At 39.0% G+C, this 19,190-nt stretch overlaps 1 protein-coding gene across 6 annotated transcripts in view; it reads right to left on the bottom strand.

Moving 5' to 3' along the window:
- SIL1 (SIL1 nucleotide exchange factor) overlaps positions 1-19,190 on the bottom strand; it is a 174,642-nt gene that overhangs the window by 52,027 nt on the left and 103,425 nt on the right. For all 6 annotated transcript variants that reach the window (XM_016160604.2, XM_016160601.2, XM_016160606.2 and 3 more), the window contains 2 exons: positions 12,353-12,544; positions 6,808-6,929 (listed from right to left, as the gene is read on the bottom strand). In XM_016160604.2, the coding sequence (XP_016016090.2) occupies positions 6,808-6,929; positions 12,353-12,544 (314 nt within the window). The remainder of the gene's footprint in view (positions 1-6,807; positions 6,930-12,352; positions 12,545-19,190) is intronic.

Below are 19,190 nucleotides of genomic sequence, written 5' to 3'. Positions count from 1 at the left end.
TGTTACTTATGTTTATAATTAAAATTTAAATAAAACATACTCATTTGAAGAAAAATCAAACAAAATAGAAGAGAACAAACTAAAAGCTTCCCTGCTCTTAGTGGCTTCACTCCTCCTACCGATTTTTGGTGATTTCAGCTTTTGTGTTAGGCCTTTTAGTTTGTACCATGAAATGCACTAAGCAGTCCCATGAAACTTACCCTCTGTAAGGGGCTGTGGGTACCATAAGATTTGAGTACCAGTGTCCACTCTTGAGAAGCTTTCAATTGAGGAGGGGGTGGGGGCGGGGGGTAGTGTGGAGAGGGCACAGAGGAAAGAACTAGCAAACACAGAGAATTAGACGTATTAAAGAATCAGATGTATTAAAGAGTCCAGACAAAAGTTAATGAAATTGAAAGGAAAGAACTTTGTGGGCTGAAGTTATACAGGGAAGAAATTAAGGAGGTAGTCAATAACAAAAAAAAAATCTGAAGATAGCCACACAGAGGATACAGAGGAGGCAGGAGCACAACACAGAGACACATTTTAAAAAATGATGAAGGGACAAGTTCATTAAGCAAAGTGGTGCCTCCCTCTCCAAAATAAAGTCTTGGTTTCTGCAGTACTCTAAAATGACTGGTCAGGCTAGGGTTCATTTTCCATTTGTCATTAATTGCCACTTGAAAAAGAAATCTGACTTTGAATGCAGCTTTAAGAGCTATGCCTATCCAATTGCCCCAGCCAATTTTGGTTAATATGCTAATGATTTATCAGATACAAAATGGTTTGAGTATCTCACCTGTCACTGAAGGAATATGAAAAATTAGCTCCTGGAGTCAAGAGGTCAGAACTAGTCCTAGGGGTCATATTTGAACTTTGATTCAAATGCTGGCATCTCTAACATCTGACCTCATCCCACTCATTTCCATGGCCTCACACTTTAAGAGTCAAGGAGCAGTATCTGAATCATCCACTATTATACCATTAATAATAAAGACAGCGTTCTACACTCAGCCCCTAGATGCTATCTGGAAAAACATTTCATTTCTTAGGTATCAGTTTATTCTTTTGTTTCTTTAATTATTAATTTAGTAATTATTTCCTAGCACTCAATGCTAGGTCCTATGCTATATACTTGAGAGACAGCAAAATAGAAAAAGAATCTTATCCTCTTACTGTCTAATAGGGATTATCAACAGTTAAACTGGTAATCAAATAAATATATACTTGTAAATTGAGATGAGTGCTATCAAAAAGCAAGGGGAATTTAAAAGGAATTTTAAAATGATCCGAGAAAGATTTTGGAAATTTTATAAATATGAATATGCTCAGCTGCAAGTAATAGCATAATGCTAAAAAAACAAAGACATTTAATTCTTTCTTACAACAAAAGTCTGGAAGTAGATGGTTCCAAAATCAGTATAGCGCCTGAACTCTACCATAAAGGACTTAGTCTCCTTCTGTCTTTCCTCTATTATGCTCCTCAGCATGCTGGCTTTTTGTCTTTGTGCTTTTTTTCACCTCGCTGGTCTAAGCCAGTGAGCTGCAGCTCCAAGACAACTGCAATCGAGGAATAAAGAAGTGGGCAGGGTCCCCTTACTTTCTTTTTATAAAAGAACGAAATCCTTCCCAGAAGCCTTCTCAACAAACATCTCTTTATGTCTCGTTGGTCAGAACTGGGTCACATGCCCATCTCCAAATCAATCTATGTCCATGGAGAATGGGATCACCCTAGTTGCTTTAGACTATTGATAGCTCATTTCCCAGCACTGGGAGAGGGAATCCCCTCCCTGAACATGTTGCTGCCCCATTATATCAAGATTCCTTAAAATAGATTTTTAAAAAATAAATAATTGTTTAGTAGACAACAATAGTGGAAACAGAAATCCACAGGATTCATTCACCAACTAAATGGGGAAAAGAAAGACTCAAATATCACTCAAAAGTTTCAAGCTAGGGCAACTACGACAATCATACCGCCAAGAATAGATAAAAAGGGAATGTGGGAGGGAAAACCTAGTTTTGAGGGAGAAAAAAGTAAATTCCACTTTCTTCTCCTTAAGTCTGAAGTGCAATTAGCCTGGTAGAAATAGAGGATGGGACCTGAGGAGAGAGGCTGGACTTCAACATCAACACTGGAGTCACTCACAATGAGGTAAGATTTGAAACCGTTGAAATAGGTAGGACCACTGGCAGAAAAAATGAAAAGAAAAGGAGGACAACGCCAAAACAATCTTAATGAATAGCTGTAACTAGGAGACAGTAAGAAGATGACACTGCCATAAAAGGAAAAGGAGAGGAAGCAATTACTTACCAATATACAAGTACCAAGGAACTACAATCACACGGCAGCCAAGAGGTAAAGTTTCCAAGCTGATGATGTTGACTACTACAGAGAAATCAATAACTTCAAAATATGCTTGAAAATTTTCAGGGATGGTAGGAGCATAATGCTCATGTGCACCTATATGGGTCCTTTTCTATCTACTCTTTCAAGAAGTTTAGAAGAGAAGGGAAATTTTGGCTGGCAGGTTTGAAGCGATGGACAAGTTGGTGAAAAGAGAGATAGGTGGATAGATCATTGAGAACATTATAGGAGAGAAAGGAGCCTAAAGAGAGTAAATAGAGTGATGAACACTGATGACGAAGGGAAAAAACAGGAAGATGTGCCGAGGTTAGTGGTCCCAATAAGGATAAAAACCATGTTCAACAGGAGAAATGAAAATGTGAAGAGATGATGGAGGTGGTCAGAGAATACGAGATATTGGAAAAAATAGGAAGTGAGTTTCAAGATAGCTCATGGGTAACGAAGCAAAGATAAAGGTCAATGCAGTCGAGAATGTTGATCCCTAGTAAGCTCACAAAAACCATCAAGAAAGAGAGGAGAGAAGATGTAGATGAGCACTGAAATTCACTGAAAATGGTAGAAAAGAAATCTGGAAATTAGAGGCCAATAGTGAAGATGGGACACTGGCCAAATGGTTAAAAATGAATTGGTAAAATTTCAGTAGGAAAAGTACAACTGAGGAAACTAGAGTCAACAAAACATGAGGTGAGAGTGTGCAGGGTCACAAGTGGGGGATTTATGTAACCCAAAATCTGCTAAGAAGTTTCCAAGGAAGATGCCAAGGAGAGAAAGAATAGAACAGAATCCTGTTCCAGGGATCAATCACAACAGAGCATAATCGCACTGTAACCGATGTCACATGTACATGCCTTTTTATGCCAGGCACAGGTCCATGACACCCTACAAACTGTGGGCAATTCAAACAAAAGTACTGTATACAACGAGCACTTACAAGCCCATGTAATTGCATAATAACTCATACATATGCAGATGAGATTGTGAGTTATTAAAGATGGAAACAGGACACCAAAAGTGATTGAAGCAAGGGCATGAAAACAACAAAAGCCAGTACTCCCTGAGATAAGAACACTAATTTCTTGATAATTTAATTCCTCACAGTTAAAAGGTAAAGATTACATATAGAGAAATAAGGAGGGAGACAGTTTGCTGAGAAGTAAAGCCAAAACCAGATTACAGAAGGCTGCATGGCCTCTGAAATTCACAAGGCTTTTCTGAGACCTCCTATACACAGAAACACAAATGACCTGTCCGGGACTCCACAAACTCCTGATAGGTCAGACTGTAGAGAGATACACCCAGATGCCATCATGAAATGAAATCAGGTCATAGAAAGGCCACTGAAAATAAATGACTTGAAAAAGACAGGAAGTTTAAGAAAGGAAGGAAGGGAAGGAAGGGAGGGAAAAGTGAGAAGGAAGGGAGGAAGAGAGAGGGAGGGAGGGAGGGAGAGGGAGAAAGGAAAGGGTAGAAGAAAAGGGAATATGGGGAGAGGGGAGAGGGAGAAAGAAAGAGAGGAAGAAAAAAGAAAGAAACCATAAAAAGATAAAGCTGTCAAAAGTATCAGACCCCTATCTCCCTATCTCTGCATATCTTCTAAGAGCTTGACCTGCCTTATACATGGGTAACAACCAGCAGAAAATGAGTGATTATGACCCATAGTGTAAATAACATTTAAATAAGAAAACAAACTATTTCTGTGGCCATGTAACATTCAGTGGCCACATCAATTATATTTACATTAACTCTTTCCTCTTGATCTTGGAATAATCGCTTCACATTTAACACCAGGGGAAAGATCTCTTCATCCATAGAGATGTATGTGGAGGCCTTATTAAGCAATTACGACAGGTAGGCAAATAAACGCCCTCATGAAGCAGCAAGATTAGCACCAAGGATATGCCATGTGGTAAAATATAAGCATCTTAACAGAAAAGAAAATGAGAAGAAAAAATTTGTACTGTGAAAAGAAAGGAAGTATAACTTCCTTATGGTGAAAACTCATAGTAAAAAGGACACATGGTGAACATGGTACCCGTTTATCATCGACAGGTGCCTTGCAAGCATTTTCACAGGGCTTATTGTATATTATGTTATTTCACATTCACTTAACCTTATGAAATGCAGAAGACACCTATTACTGTTCCTAGTCAATAAATGAAAAAGGTGAGGCTTAGAAAGGTAAAATCACTTACCAATGGGCAAAAGAGCTAGGAAATGGCAGAGACTGGACTTGAACCTAGATTTTTTTACTCTAGATACAGTAGGCTGCTCAGTCCTCCCAAATACTGAAACATCTGGACTTCTAAACAGTATTCTTGCCCATCATCAAAAAAATAGAAGGAATTACCTTTAAAGAACACTCACAAAACCTGAGACTCCAAGATTCCAACATACTCACTATCCCTTGAATACCCTCTTGAAAAAGAGCAAGCTCATCCAATCACTGTGTGTGTATATGTGCATGTGTAGTATGTGTGTGCACATGTGTATGCTGAAAGCAGGGAAAGAGCTGCAGAATCAATACTTAGGACATCAAGAGGAAATAATGAATATCGCACTAGAGCACTAAAACCTATTTCTCTTGCATAGAAATATTCTTACCTTGCATCAAGTTCCTCTTTGTATAACACACTGACATTTTCATGATGTTCAAAAGCCTGCTGCTGGCTTCCAAAAGCTCTGGCGTCATACCATGCTATCACTGTAACCGCCCTCCAGTGAGCCATCAAAAGCCTGGCTAAAACATTTTGAATACAGCAGTATGCTTGCCACCAAACATATAAATTGCAATATTTCATATTTATCTTTATTTAAATTTTAGTGAAGCTGCATAAATGTTAACATGGCCTTACACTCATACAATCACAGAAAAGTCTTAATAACACCACATATTGGCACAGCTCCCGGATGACCTGCAAAGGAGGCCCAATGCATACTTCTCAAGTCACTTAGTTCCCTTAAACTAAGAAGTGACATCAAGATGCTACACAGTGTCCTCTAAGAAATGTGTTTCCAGAAGCAATGGCAAGAAACAACTAGGATCATTTGTTCATACTGAAAGTGGAAACAAAGTACTTGGGATTACAGAAAAGATTTCCAAAACAGGTCTGAGGAGAAAGGTTAATAAGGTTTGATTTAGTTCTTTCATGGCTTGAGAAACAAAAAGTGAGCCTCAGTAAGTTCTCAAGCCTCTAAAGCCTTACAAGGATAAGATCTAGGACTTCTCCAGGGCTGAAATCATGACTACCAATGACAAACTCATATTTGCCACCTTTCCAGGGGATGCACAAGCAGAGATTTCCCTGGGCTTCCTGGGAGACTATCTGGCTCTGGTAGGTGAGATCAAGGTAGGTGGAATGCCTTGGAGACCATAACCAGTGACTGCCAACAACAGGACAACCACAACTTCAAGATCAAGGCAAGTTAGTGATAAGGGAAACAAAGGCCTACATTGTTCTCAACCTCTCTTCATGGGACGATTCTTTTGGCCTTCCCAGCTTTGCCCCTCGATTAACTACTAAAAGATGCTGAAGCTTTTCTTAAGACTGATATTCTAATTAATTAAAAATAAGCATGGATGAAAGGCAAAGGAAATCTTTTCAGAACGAAGCCTCTGACAGTAAAGATGTTCAGAATAGCCTTTCTCCTACAATATCATGATCCCTACATCCAAGAAAGGTAACCCCTAATAGCCACCACCCATGCCCTTGAAGCAAGAATCAGAATATTGGTTCCTTTTTTAAGAGCATAAATGGTCCTTGTAACAGATTTTCAAAAATGGAAGGAACTATAGCTCCAGTGGACCAACTGCAACTTGAAGACATTTTCACTTTTTTAGTATAATGATGTGGTGCCCACATATTTTCATCCACTCTTTGGAGATGCTATCTCCCCACTCTCTTGCCTGATTAATCTTCGAGCACAAGCCAGTCTAATGGAAATTCAAACAACTCCCAGCCCAGAGAGTCTGATAATCTGACTGCATACTGATTGGTTCAAGACATCTAGGGGAAAGACACATCCCACCCACCCCCCAACAAAAGGCCCTCTGTGGTCATGTTCATTTATTCATTGCTTAAGGTATGTAGCTTTACTTCCAAAAGGATCAACTCTTAAGAATTCATCCCCCTTTCTCTCAACTATTTATGGTAGGTATAACTTTTATTAGCTTTGAATAAAACAGAGACTATGATCTAAAATATGTCATTAAATATGCATCTACATATATGAGGAGAAACAGTCATAAATGGTGATAACATGGGTGAAAATTCTTATCTGCCTAGAGTAAGAGCAAAATCAGATTCTCTAGTTTCATTGAGATCACCATGAAATGTGGACAGGTATGTGCATGAGTTCAAGTGTAACTTTTTTCCAAGCCAATCTGGACAAGAGTAAAGGTAGAATTCACCTGAACAGCCTAAACGATCCTGGCCAGTGGGATGTGCATCCTTGCTGCTCACCTGGAAAAAGCTGCCCCCAGCACAAATGCAGCATACTCCTTTAGCAGGGGCTCTGTGCTGTTCAGCCCATTGATCACCACTTGAAGGCCACCGAAGGAAAGCAGATCCTGTGCATTATCCATCTGCAACAAAGCACTGCTTAGTACAGTACAGACATCAAGGAAAGAGCTCTTCTGATAACTTCTCTTTCGGTGACTATTCAAAAACAAACTAAAAAGTCAAGTAAAAGCAATGGCTTCATTTCTGACTAACTAGGAAAGGATTTGAAAAAAAAAAAAACCCTACATTTTTAAGTAATCTTAAATTTGAGAACTCCAAATTCATACAACATGATTTATGGGAACTGGCAGAAATAGAACCTATCTATTGCTTATGCCAAACATGTCCTGGAAAATTCTAATACTGTAAAGAGTCACAAAGCTTACTCCTAATGTACAAGCTATTGACACAAAGATCTGGCATCATCAGCACTACCAAATGATGCCATCCTTCCTGTTGATGTCCACCCCCCAATGGGGGTAGTGGAGGTAGCAGACAAAAAAAAAAGCCAATTTTTAATTATAAGTCAGGGACTATAAGAGGAAACCTGCGGCAGGGCAAGAGGGACCTGGAAGAGTAATAGGAGAGAAATCACAATAGTACCATTATTTTTCCTCACTTCATACAGTCTAAGGTTGACTGAATCTGAGGACGTTCATGATAAAATCTAAACAAAAGTCTCTCTCTCAAAGGCTTTAGTCTAGACATGTACTACTGGCTACTGGATATTACTAGACAGTGCAGAACATTTCCATTATCATGTAGAGTTCTATCAGACAGCATTGGTCTTGGCTATCATTTAAGGCCCAAAGTCCCAAGGTAAGATAATCTCTCTCTCTTCCATTCTCTAAAAGAGAGGATCTCATTCCCCAAGCTTCACTGGTATCCTGGAACAAGAAGACACAACTTCCTCAGAATGGTCTTTGGGTCCCGTTTCCTCATACGGTAGCTGTAAGTTTCCCTTGAAAATACTTTTATTGCTACAAAGGCTGCCTCTTGCCCACATGCTGATCCCACTCTACAAATCATCAGGAAAATCCAGGAAGGTAGAGTCCAACAACATGACTGCTGCCCACCTTTTCCTCCAGACACCAAACTATAAGAGGGCTCTAGCAGAGAAAACAAGTTTGAAGGACTGTATTTGACTCTACCTGTGTTTTGGGAGGGCCTAGCCTGTTTTTACCACTTAGAAAATCATTCTTACACATTCTGATATAATATCCACAAGAGCAGAAGTTTTTGTCTGTCTACTGTTGCAGGTCTAGTAATTAGAATGCTGCTGAGCATATAGTAGGTGCTCAATATATAATCATTAAACCAGTGAATCAATTTGATCAGAAAAAAATGTTACTGAAATAAACTCCACTGTTGAGTACAAAAGGAAATCTGGGGTATCTGTGCCAAGAAAATGGATGGATCCTTTGTAACACAGACCTAAAGAGATGGCCAATCCATGGTTGTGAAGTAAATATAGAGTCTGCTCTGCCATAAAGGCTCCCAAGCTAAGGCTAGTATTTTCTATCCTAATCTGTCCTTATAACGAGGAATGATTACTAGGCTATATCCAGCTAACTAGGAAGACTAAGAGCTGGGTGCTTTGCTGACATAAGCACAATACTTATTGAGCTTTCCTTCTTCACATATTCTGATTTTAAAATCTAAAAATTCACTGCCTCTGCTTTGATCCTCCTTCCTCTAGGTTTTCTGAATACAAAACCACGGCTCAGAGTCATGTCACTCCATGCCTGGGATGGCTACTCATCAAAGCTTATATGAATTCCTAGCAGAGTGGCTGCCAGTCTGACAGTCCCAAAGCAACACAGCCCAGAGTCACAAAAGTTCTGTTTTGGATTCAGTTTATGTTTATTACTACAAAGATAATTTAGGGTGTTATAAATGCTGACATTTACATAAGCACTTCAGCCTTCTCAAGATGTTTTCTCATTTGTTATACCACCTGACATGAGGAAGAAAGGAGTCATTCTGTTCACTGCACACCCAGAAGATCAAGCTCCAAAATCTGGGTCTGGGGCCAGAAGTTCTCCTAGGCTGCCTTCAGGATGGGGTGGGACAGGCGGAAAGGAGTTCAAAGCAGAGGGAAGGAGAGCAGAAGGAAGGGGACCAAAGAAAATTATGCCAACACTCAGGAGGCAAAAAAAAAAAAGAGAACCAGAGCACTGAGAAGACAATGAGAGAAAAGGAAACAGAGAAAGTGAAAAATGATGGTAAATAATTGAGGAGTCATATGAAATAAGGCAAACACACGGCCCCAGAATGGATGGGCAGGCAGAGGTCACTCCTCAAATAACTCACAAATTATTTTCCACACACACAGTTTTGCTTTTCACAAATCCTGTTTAATAATTCAAATATGGCTGTGAGAAAGCCTTGGGCAGATCCAGTTTGGGTCCTTGAAGCCCATGGATCTCAAAACTTCCAATTAGTGAGTCTAGAACAAGAGTGGCCTGGTCGAGCTTCCAGCAGGAAAAGTTCTATCTTCTTCAAAGCTAGCACTACATCGCCCAAATTTCCCATTGCAACTGGAACTTGAGGCCAAGCTGTGTTTTCTTTAATCTCCCTGTGAAATCACAACTTAATACTGTTGCATGGAAATCCGACATTCCAGTCTAAAACACAGACATTATATTTCTAATCAAAAGACAAATGACCAAAAACATTTATGACTCTTCCGTCAACATAGCAAGCTTGGCTTCCACCAAGGGATTGCTGACCTCAGGATGAGTTTGGTGATTACCAAGAAACTGTTTACCCTAACCAGTGACCTATGGAAGCAAAACAGAATGTCACCCTAAAGATGACACTGCTGGGTGACCACCAAGTTTTCAGGGAAAAAGAAATCTATTGAGGCTCTGCTAGCTTCCTACGTATTCACCATCCTCTAGGTAAAATAAGCTCTCTAGTCATTTTGGCCTTTTATACTGCAACTAAAGGAGAGCCTACAGAAATCTGCTACCTAAAGATCCATTGAAGTATGTTAAGATGAGAAAAAATAAAAGCTGTCAACATCAGAGCAGGACTGAGTTAGCCAATAACCCCTAGGATCCTTAATCCTTTAAATATCTATAACAGAAAAGCTACTGGAATTTTCCCTCTTTTTACCCTAGAGAGAAAGACTGGAAAGAGGAAAGAGAACCCAGGTCCATTTTCTTTAAGAGGATCACAGACCTGCTATTTGAAGCCTGAGAAAGTGTTATGAGCAGAGAGAGATGAAGAGGCTGCCCCATTATTCCTGCAAATACAGTACACACTCATCCTCTCACCAGAAAGGCTAGCAAGTCCTAAAGAAAGAAAGAATGTATTTTAGCTTAGCTTATAGAGAACAAGAACGCTATCATGCGTGGAAGGATGGTGAAGATCTATTTCTCCATGAGGATCTCAAACAAGCTTTTGATTATGATTACACAGCTTCCCTATGCCAGCATCGCCCCTGTCCTGGATTACTGCAATAACCTCCTACCTGGTTTCCGTGCTTCCACCTATGCCTCCTGCCTCTGGTCTAATTCTTAACATGGCAGTCAAAGGGATTCTTTAAAAGTGAATCAGATCATGTCCTTCTTCTCAATATCCTCTAACAATGTCTAATTTCATTCTTTCCCATGGCCTACAAGGCACTCCATGATCCTCCTCCCATTATCTCTGGGTTTCACCTGCTTCTCTCCCTCTTTTCTCAGCTCCAATCACACTGACTTCCTTGTGGTTCCTCAAACACAACAGATATGCTTCCACCTTAGGATTAAGGATACTTGTTGTTTCTCCTGCCTGAGGTCCTCCTTCCCTTCCTGGCTCTACTTTTTATTTTTCTATAGGATTTATCACCTTCAAACATTGTTTATAATTTACTTATTAGTTATGTTTACTGTTTGTCTGCCTCTGCTAGAAGGAAAGCTCCATTTTTGTTCATAGATGTATCCTAAGTCCCTGGAACACTGTCTGGGACTTAGCAGGCACCCAACAAAGTAAGTCATTGACTGAATAAATAAATAGGTTCACCTGGCTCCTTTTCCTTAGATTCACCTATTCTCTTTTGAGATTCATTCAGATGGTACCAGTATCTTGTAAAGGAAAGAATGGACAAAAGGTTAAGAGCACAGAGTTTGGGGTAAGGCAGACCTGTTGGAAATCCCAGCTCTATTACTCACTAACTGGGTGACCTGGGCAATCACAAGTGTGAATATATTTGCCTCGGTTATGAAATGGGATTAATAGTAGTACCTACTCATAAGGCAGCTGTGACTAGAAGTACATAAATTAATATGTACAAAGCACTTGAATATGTGCCTATTACATAATATTCAATAAATATTAACTATTATAATTATGGTACAAGTCTGGTCAGTCTTTCCCCTGCTTCAAACTCTCCAATGGTTCTTAGGATTAAGGATAAAATCATTAAGAGTATGGTATTCCCAATCCCATCTCTCTGACTCCCTAACCTTTCCACTTCATCTCTGCTTCCGCATCCCCTGGTCTCTATGCTCCCATCACTTTAATCTCTTCCAGGCCCTCAATCACACCAAGCTTTTCTCTGCCTCAGAATCTGCACATGCTGTTTCCTCTGCGTGTTATGCTCTAACCAAGGGTTGACAAACTACTTTTTTTTTTTTTTAATTTATGCCTATAGCACCTGGTCTTCTTAGGTGTTCTCCCATCCAAGTACTAACCAGGCCCGACTATGCTTAGCTTCTGAGATCAGATATCGAGCTTGTTCAGGGTGGCATGGCCGTAGACCATGGACCATGGCTCCACTGGGGCGCGAACCCAGGACCTTCTGCATGTAAACCAGACATGCTAACTGCTACACTGTGGAACCACATCCAATAAACTTTTTTAAAGTGTTTGATGGTAAATATTTTTGGCTTTTGTGAGCCATGTGTTTTCTGTCACAACTACTAATCTGCCATTGTAGCATGAAGACAACCAAAAAAAATAAAATAATGCATAAACAAATAGGTTTGGCTGTGTCCCAACAAAACTATTTACAAAAGCAATCATGGCCCACATGTGGCCCATGGGCCATAATTTGCCATCCCCTGTTCTAATATCCCCTGGTCACCCAGCCAACTCCTTTAAGGCTAAACTGTTAAACCTAAATGTCACGTCCTTGGGGAAGCCTTCCCCAATGGCCCTGGGAAGGCTAAGTTCCTCTGTTATATACTCTTATCTTACCCTTTGGAGTCTTTAACATAATATTAAATCATCTCATTACCAAATTGTTATTTAATTATTTACCCTTCCAGACTATATGCTACATGGAACACGGACCACCACATCTATTTTACCTCCACTGTATCCTTAGCATTGAAAAATTAAAGGATAACTCTGGCCTCTAAGAATGTATCTTACAACAACAGATATTGGCCTACATTAAAAATACTGTATACCATGGGAAGAAGTAAAGATGTTGATGTATTATCTTAGGGCTTAGGAAAGGGAGCTTATTTTTGGAACTGTCAGTTAAAAGTCAGACTTATGGACAAAGAAATACCTGATGGACATAATATTCAAGATCAAAGAGTGCAGCAATCTTCTCCTCCAGGCTGGAGCTGGAACTATTGAATTTGTTGATCAGCCGTACCATGATCTGCATGTCAGTCTCAATGACAACATTCAGCTCTTCAAAGTCCTTCTTCAGCTCCTCGATAGGGCGGAAGAGCCGTTTAACCTCAGCCTGCCTTGCCTAAGGAGAGCAGTAAAGAGATGATTAATCAAAGTGATTACAGACATCTCCCCAAGATTACCATGGTTGACCATGAATGCCCACCCTCAAAAAACTGCTTCTCCAGGACTCAAAATGTTCTTTTATCTGTACTATCAGAAACCCTGACACTTTCTAAGATAGATGCCTAGAGAAGAGAATCCCCAGAGTCTACCCATATAGTTCTCTGCCCCAAAAACACACTCAAGATTTCCTAAGGTTCTCTTACCCCAGTCTAACTTCCAATGTTCAGGAAAATTGGAAAGTCTCGTTGCAATCACTGAGGTCAGGGAAAATTATGCAGGCTCATCTTCTACCCTTAATTTAGGCTGAAGGCTAAAGTAGAATAATCCACACCTTGGTTCTCCATATTCTACACTTACAGACTATCTTAGCTTTGCCCTGCCCAATACAGTAAGATTTTACAGAAACCCGGACATAAGAAACTGTGGGTAAAGAGATGTCAGAGTGGGAGCAATTTACTGATGAAAATTAAATCACTGTCATTACTGTCAATCTAACTACAGGTGTACAATTTGTTCAACAATTTGAAGTGGCTAAATTACTGTATGTACTATACTCAAATCTCAAATAGTTTTCTCTCAATCCCTCCCCATCCCACATATATACAGGTTTTAAAAATGAAGTGATATTGGAGGTGAAGAAAAGACTTTAATTAGATATTTTCAACCTGTGATACTCCCTGTTTTCTTCCCAAACTTTAGAGGATAGCACTTATAAAGAGAATCTGAAATGTTACAGTGGTTTGTGTTTCTATCATCCAAGAAAAATTAAAAGACACGAATATTTATAAAAAACAGGATGATGAGCAGCTGTCAGTTCCAAATTGCTCATCTATCACCTTTAGGTTTTCTCTCTAGTTATAAGCACTCCATAGAAACACCAACCAAAGAAATGAATCATACTCTTCAAAAACAGAAGCTCCTAGCAGAGTAATCACATCCACTGGATGCCATATTCTGTTTGTTTGGGCTAAAACTACAGTGAAATGCTCTCTGTATACCCAGCTAGAGGACTCTGGCCAGGCAAAGAGGTCCAAGAAAGCTGAATCACTGCCAAGAGCTGCGGGGTGACAGGCAAGTGAGCAGTATAAGAAACTAGTCAGCCCTGTCTCACAAAAATGATGTGTGCTTGGCCCTCAGGAAGACCTTTTATGAAGAAGGGAAAAAAAAAGCTGTTTATTTTGCAGTAATTAAAAACTCACAGGAAGGTACAAAAATAGTACAGAAAATATCATATACCCTTCATTCAGTTTCCTCCAATGGTAACTTCTCACGTAACGATAGCACAATATAAAAACCAAGAAAATAACATAGGTACGATACTCTAAACTATAGGTCTTATTCATATTTCACCAGCTTTTACACGTACACATTTGCATGCATGTATGAGCATAACATTCTATTCAATCTTACCCAATATATAGATTCATGTAACGATCAAAATAATCAACCTACAGAACTGTTCCATAACCACCAAACAATTCTATTGTGCTTCTTTATATCTGTGCCTCATCCTCCCACCCTCTCCCTCCCGCCCCTATGCCCTGGCAACCACCAATTTGTTCTCCGTCTCTATAATTCTAGCATTTGGAGAATGTTATATAGATGGAATCACATAGTCTATAATCTTTTGAGATTGGCTTTATTTTTTTTTAACTGAACATAATGTACTTGAGATCTATTCAAGTTACTGCATATATATCAATGGTTCATGTCTTTTTAATGCTGAGTAGTAGTCCACTGTATAGCTTGTTTAACCATTTACCTGTTGAACATTTGAGTTTTTATAGGTTTTGGCTATTATAAATAAAACTGCATGAACATTTCTATAAAGGTTTTTGTACAACCTTAACTTCTTACTTCTCTGGGACAAATGCACAGGAGCACAATTGCTCAACTCTAAGATAAGTGTATGTTCAGTTTTATAAAAAACTGCCAAAGTATTTTCCAGAGTGCTATACCATTTCACATTTCCAATAAGGTACCAAAGATCCAGTTTCTCCACATCCTATTATTTACTATTATTATCATTTTTATTTTAGGTATTTTAATAGATGTATAGTGATATCTCATTGTGGATTTAATTTGCACTTCGAAATGACTAATAATATTAAACATCTTTTCATGTGCTTATTTGCCATCCACATATCCTTTTTGGTGAAATGTCTGTCTGTGTCCTTTGCCCATTTTCCAAACAGGCTGTTGGTTTTTACTGCTGAGTTTTGAAAGTTCTTTATATTCTAAATACAAAAGGCTTTTATCAGATACAGACAACCCTTGCTTTTCACAGATTAGATATGCACCAATTTCAAATACCACAGTTTAAGTAACATCAGTCTCCCAACATGACAAATTTTAGTTCTCAAAGTATATTAACTATAATTGCATAAAATGCCACCTGTGCTGCTAACTCTTCAGTCCAAAAATCTCTACATAAATAACAAATACACATCACAATTACTAGCTGATGACATCACTTCTTTCAAAGTCTGTCAGTGACTGGTCACTGTGCATCCATTATTCAGTTCATACACAGATGTCAAGTATGTAGCTGTATGGCTTCCTCATCCTCAAATGATAACCCATGTAACGTTTCATAAAAATGTTTAACCCAAAGAGAAAACTGGCCAAGAATGATAAAAGTGCAGCTAAGAAACAAAAGTGGTAACCCCGACAGTAGAATTCATACTAAATCTATATGGAGTGACAAGGATGTCATAATTTTTCTCTCAATTATCTAACAATTTTAAAAACTCAGGAGGACAGTCTCTTTTATTTTCCCTTATCTTTATTCATTTCACTGTTCTTTCTTCCCAGTGTTCCAAGTTTTCTTCTGTTATTATTCACTTTCTATTTGAAGAATATTCTATTCTTTAGTCATTTTTCTAGGTAGGTCTTCTGGTGATAATTCTTTTCATTTACTTTTGTGTAAGAATGTCTTGGTTTCCCTCTCACTCTTGAAGAATATTTTCATTGGCTATAAAATTCTGAGTGAACAGTTTGGTTTTTCAGCACTTGAAAAATGTTTTATGAAAACATAAGTCTGGCCTCCAGGATTTGAAATGAAATTTCACAGTCATTCATTGTTCGTTCCCTATAGATAATTTGTCATTTTTGTCTCTAGCTGCTTTCAAGAGTTTTTCTGTCTTTAGTTTTCAAAAGTTGACCACAATGCATCATGATGTCAGTTTCTTTGGGTTTATCCTATCTAGAATTCACTCATTTTCATGAATCTGTAGGTTTCTGCCTTTCACCGTATTTGGAACTTTTCCATCTTTAATTCCTTGATTATTTTTTCAGCTCTATATTCTTTTTCCTCTCCTTCTGAAACTCCAATGACATGTTAGATCTTTTGTTATAAAGGCATACCTAGAAGATATTGCAGGTTTGGTTCCAGACTACCACAATAAAGCAAGTATCACAATAAAGTGAGTTACAGTTTTGGGGTTTCCCAGAATAAATAAAAATTATGTTTACACTACAATGTAGTCTATTAAGTGTACAGCAGTATTATGTCTTAAAAAAAAATACTTTATTGCAAAAAAATGTTAATCATCATCTGAGCCTTGAGTAAGTTGTAATCTTTTTTGCTAGTGTAGGATCTTGCAGAGATGTTATGAAAACACAATATCTATGAAACACAATAAAAAGTGAAGCAGGTATGCCTATAGTCCTAGAGGTCCCTAAGTCTCTGTTCATTTTATTTTTTTCCAATTTATTTTCTCTGTTATTTATATTAAGAAATTTGTATCTATCTTCAAGTTCACTGATGCTTTTCTCACTCATCTCTATTCTGTTACTGAGCCTATCCAGTGGTTACTAGAAAAAAATCCTTTAGTTTTATTTTTCAGTTCTAAAATTCCATTTGGTTCTTTTTTTATATCTTTTATTTCTTTACTGAGGTTGTCATTTATTTTAATAGTGTCCATAATTGCTTTCTTATGATAGCTGCTTTAAAATCCTTGTTAGGTAATTCCAACTTCTAAGCCAGCTCACTGTCAGCATCTAGCTGTGTTTCCTCATTCAAGTTTTGATTTTCTTGGTTCTTGGTATGAGTGATTTTTTATTGTATCCTGGACATTTTGGGTACTAAGGTATAAGACTCTGAATCCCACTGGATCTTCCTTTTCAGTAGGCAGTCACACTGTTTAAGTTTAATATGCTGGTTCTGGCCTTCTTGTATAGCTATGACTCTAAGACAATTTAGTTTTCAGAGACTTTGCAGTGTTATTTTGGTCTGCTTCCTCTGTGTGCTACCCAGAAGCTAATCTAAAAACCTGGGCAGTATTCCGCACCATAGTTTAGTTCTCAAATCTTTTGCTGTGTTAATTCTGGTTAGTTTCTTGTGTAGGTCACTAGGAATTATGTCCAGGACTTCATCTGAAAGATCCATTCCTCTAGCTCCCTTCTCTCCAAAATCCTACCACCACCCCCTAGTTAGATGGAAAAAGAACATTATCTGCCACCAATGGATTCTGGACATTAAGAGAAGTCCTTTCTTAGTCTCTGTTGATAACACCCTAGTGAGGGAATTGAAGCACTGCCTCAATGCTGCTGGCCCCCTCACTTAACCTCACTAACACTGCCCCAGAATAGGAAGCAGAGTGCTGGGTCACACTACCTTGTTGCCACTAGGTGAAGGGTCAAAGTACAGACTCTCCATTTACTACCCGCGCCCCTCTCCCCATGCATCACCTCAACTAGGAGAAGCGAAAAACCACCTTAGTGCTGCCAGGCAGGGGAAATTCAGGTTCCCTTCTTGGCCTCTGCTGATCCCGCCCCAAGAGGAGAAACAGCCTGCTACCCCATGTGGATAGTGAAAATCACTTGGTCTCTGCTGGAAGCACACCAGTGGGGAAAGCAGAGGGAAAAGGGTAGGAATTCAGGCAGTCTGCTCAGCTCTCATTGATGCCACTTTGGTCGAGGCAGCAGAGCACAGCCTCATACCATCTCATTGCTATGAGGAAGGAGTACAAGTTCAGGCTTCCACTCAGCTTCAACTGACATTACTCTGGTGGAGGAATGAGAGTACAAGTTGTTACCACCAAGAGGGAAATGGAAATCCAAGTTCCCCATCCAACATCCACTAAGGATGGCGATAGGAAGATTTCCATGGTCTTTGGCTAAAGTAGGACAGATATTGTCAAAAAGGGTTTTGTCCTATTAGACTGACCTTTTCCCACTCCTTTCTTAGGGCTGTTCTCTATCTGTACCTGATGGCATTTCCAGGATGTGGGCTTCTCCAGTGCCCACTCTGGGATATATAGAGGGCAAAAAGAAAGCCCGAGGAACTTGCCACTATGTCATCCCTCAAAAGTTCCAAGGTCCCTAACCAGTCTGCCTTCTTCCTACCTTTCAGAGTTTTCTTAGAATCACTTTTAGTTTTATATCCAGGGTTTTTAGTCCTTAGCAGGAGGAATAAAGAGAAATGAGTCAACTTCATCTTGTCCAGAATCAAAAGTTTAAGAAGGCCATATTTTAAAATGCAATAATTTATAAAATACAGGTGAACAACAGCTGACAAGCTAAAACATAAAAATATAAAGCATCAAGCAATTTGTATGATAACAGAGGTATAAAGGTGTCAGATTCAATAGTAACAGCTCAAATCTGTTGGGTGGGACAAAGTTTTTCCACAAAGGAAGTGACTCTAGGAAGAACTGATATATACTAAGGTACTAATGGATACAATGGAACTGATGCCCTTCCTCCAAAAAATTCAAGTCCGAAGACATTCCCTCAACTGACAGGCTATGGCACAATTATTTGACAGCATTGTCTTTATAAACAAAAAAAGTACTATCCTGTACTTGGAAGTCACTATCCACACAACCTGGGTTTAAAGACTGAAAAACAAAAAGTAGGATGGTATGCAACCATTAGCTTAAGACATATAGGAAACTCCCCAACCAACTTCAAGTCAATTTATTTGCCAGTCCCATTGCACTGGCAGTGAGAAAGTCAGTCCAGACAGGCTACAAAAGAAAGTAAGAGAAAGACTCCAGGACCCTGCACCTCAGGGAAAGAGCTAACAACCTAAACTCCACAGAAGTTGGGGATGGGAAGTAGGGGGAGAAGAGTGGCAGCCATACCTCAGAAGTGGCAGTTGACTCAAATCAGCCAGTACAGGGATCATACATTTGGGTACTGGTATTAGAATCTCCTCTTGCAAGGGGAGAGGATTTTTTTTTTTTCAATTACAGTTGACAATCAGTGTTATATAGTTTCAGGTGTATAGCATAATGGTTAGACATTTATATAACTTATGAAGTGATTATTTTAATTTCAAAAAATACAATAACTGAAATAATCTTTTACATTTAAAAATGTTTTCATAATATTCATACTTTTCTACACTGATTTATGGAAGAAGAATGTCATTATAGAGAACAAAGAGAAGAGAGAGAGGTGCAGTGGGTCTTCCATCTACAGAGAAGACATGTTTCTGTCAACTCCATGTGGAGTCCACGGTGACTGCATAATGAGCCCAACCCCTGGCCATAGGAACACCAATGTCTGCTCCACTCACCTAGGCTGTCTGCTGCCCTCATCTTTACCAAGTAGAAAAAATCTGCTTTTCCTCACCCACCTCAGTTAATATACCT

This window comes from Rousettus aegyptiacus, unplaced genomic scaffold (genome assembly GCF_014176215.1).
Source record: "Rousettus aegyptiacus isolate mRouAeg1 unplaced genomic scaffold, mRouAeg1.p scaffold_m13_p_7, whole genome shotgun sequence".
Lineage (NCBI taxonomy): Eukaryota > Metazoa > Chordata > Mammalia > Chiroptera > Pteropodidae > Rousettus > Rousettus aegyptiacus.
This window is presented reverse-complemented; position numbering and strand designations above follow the sequence as displayed.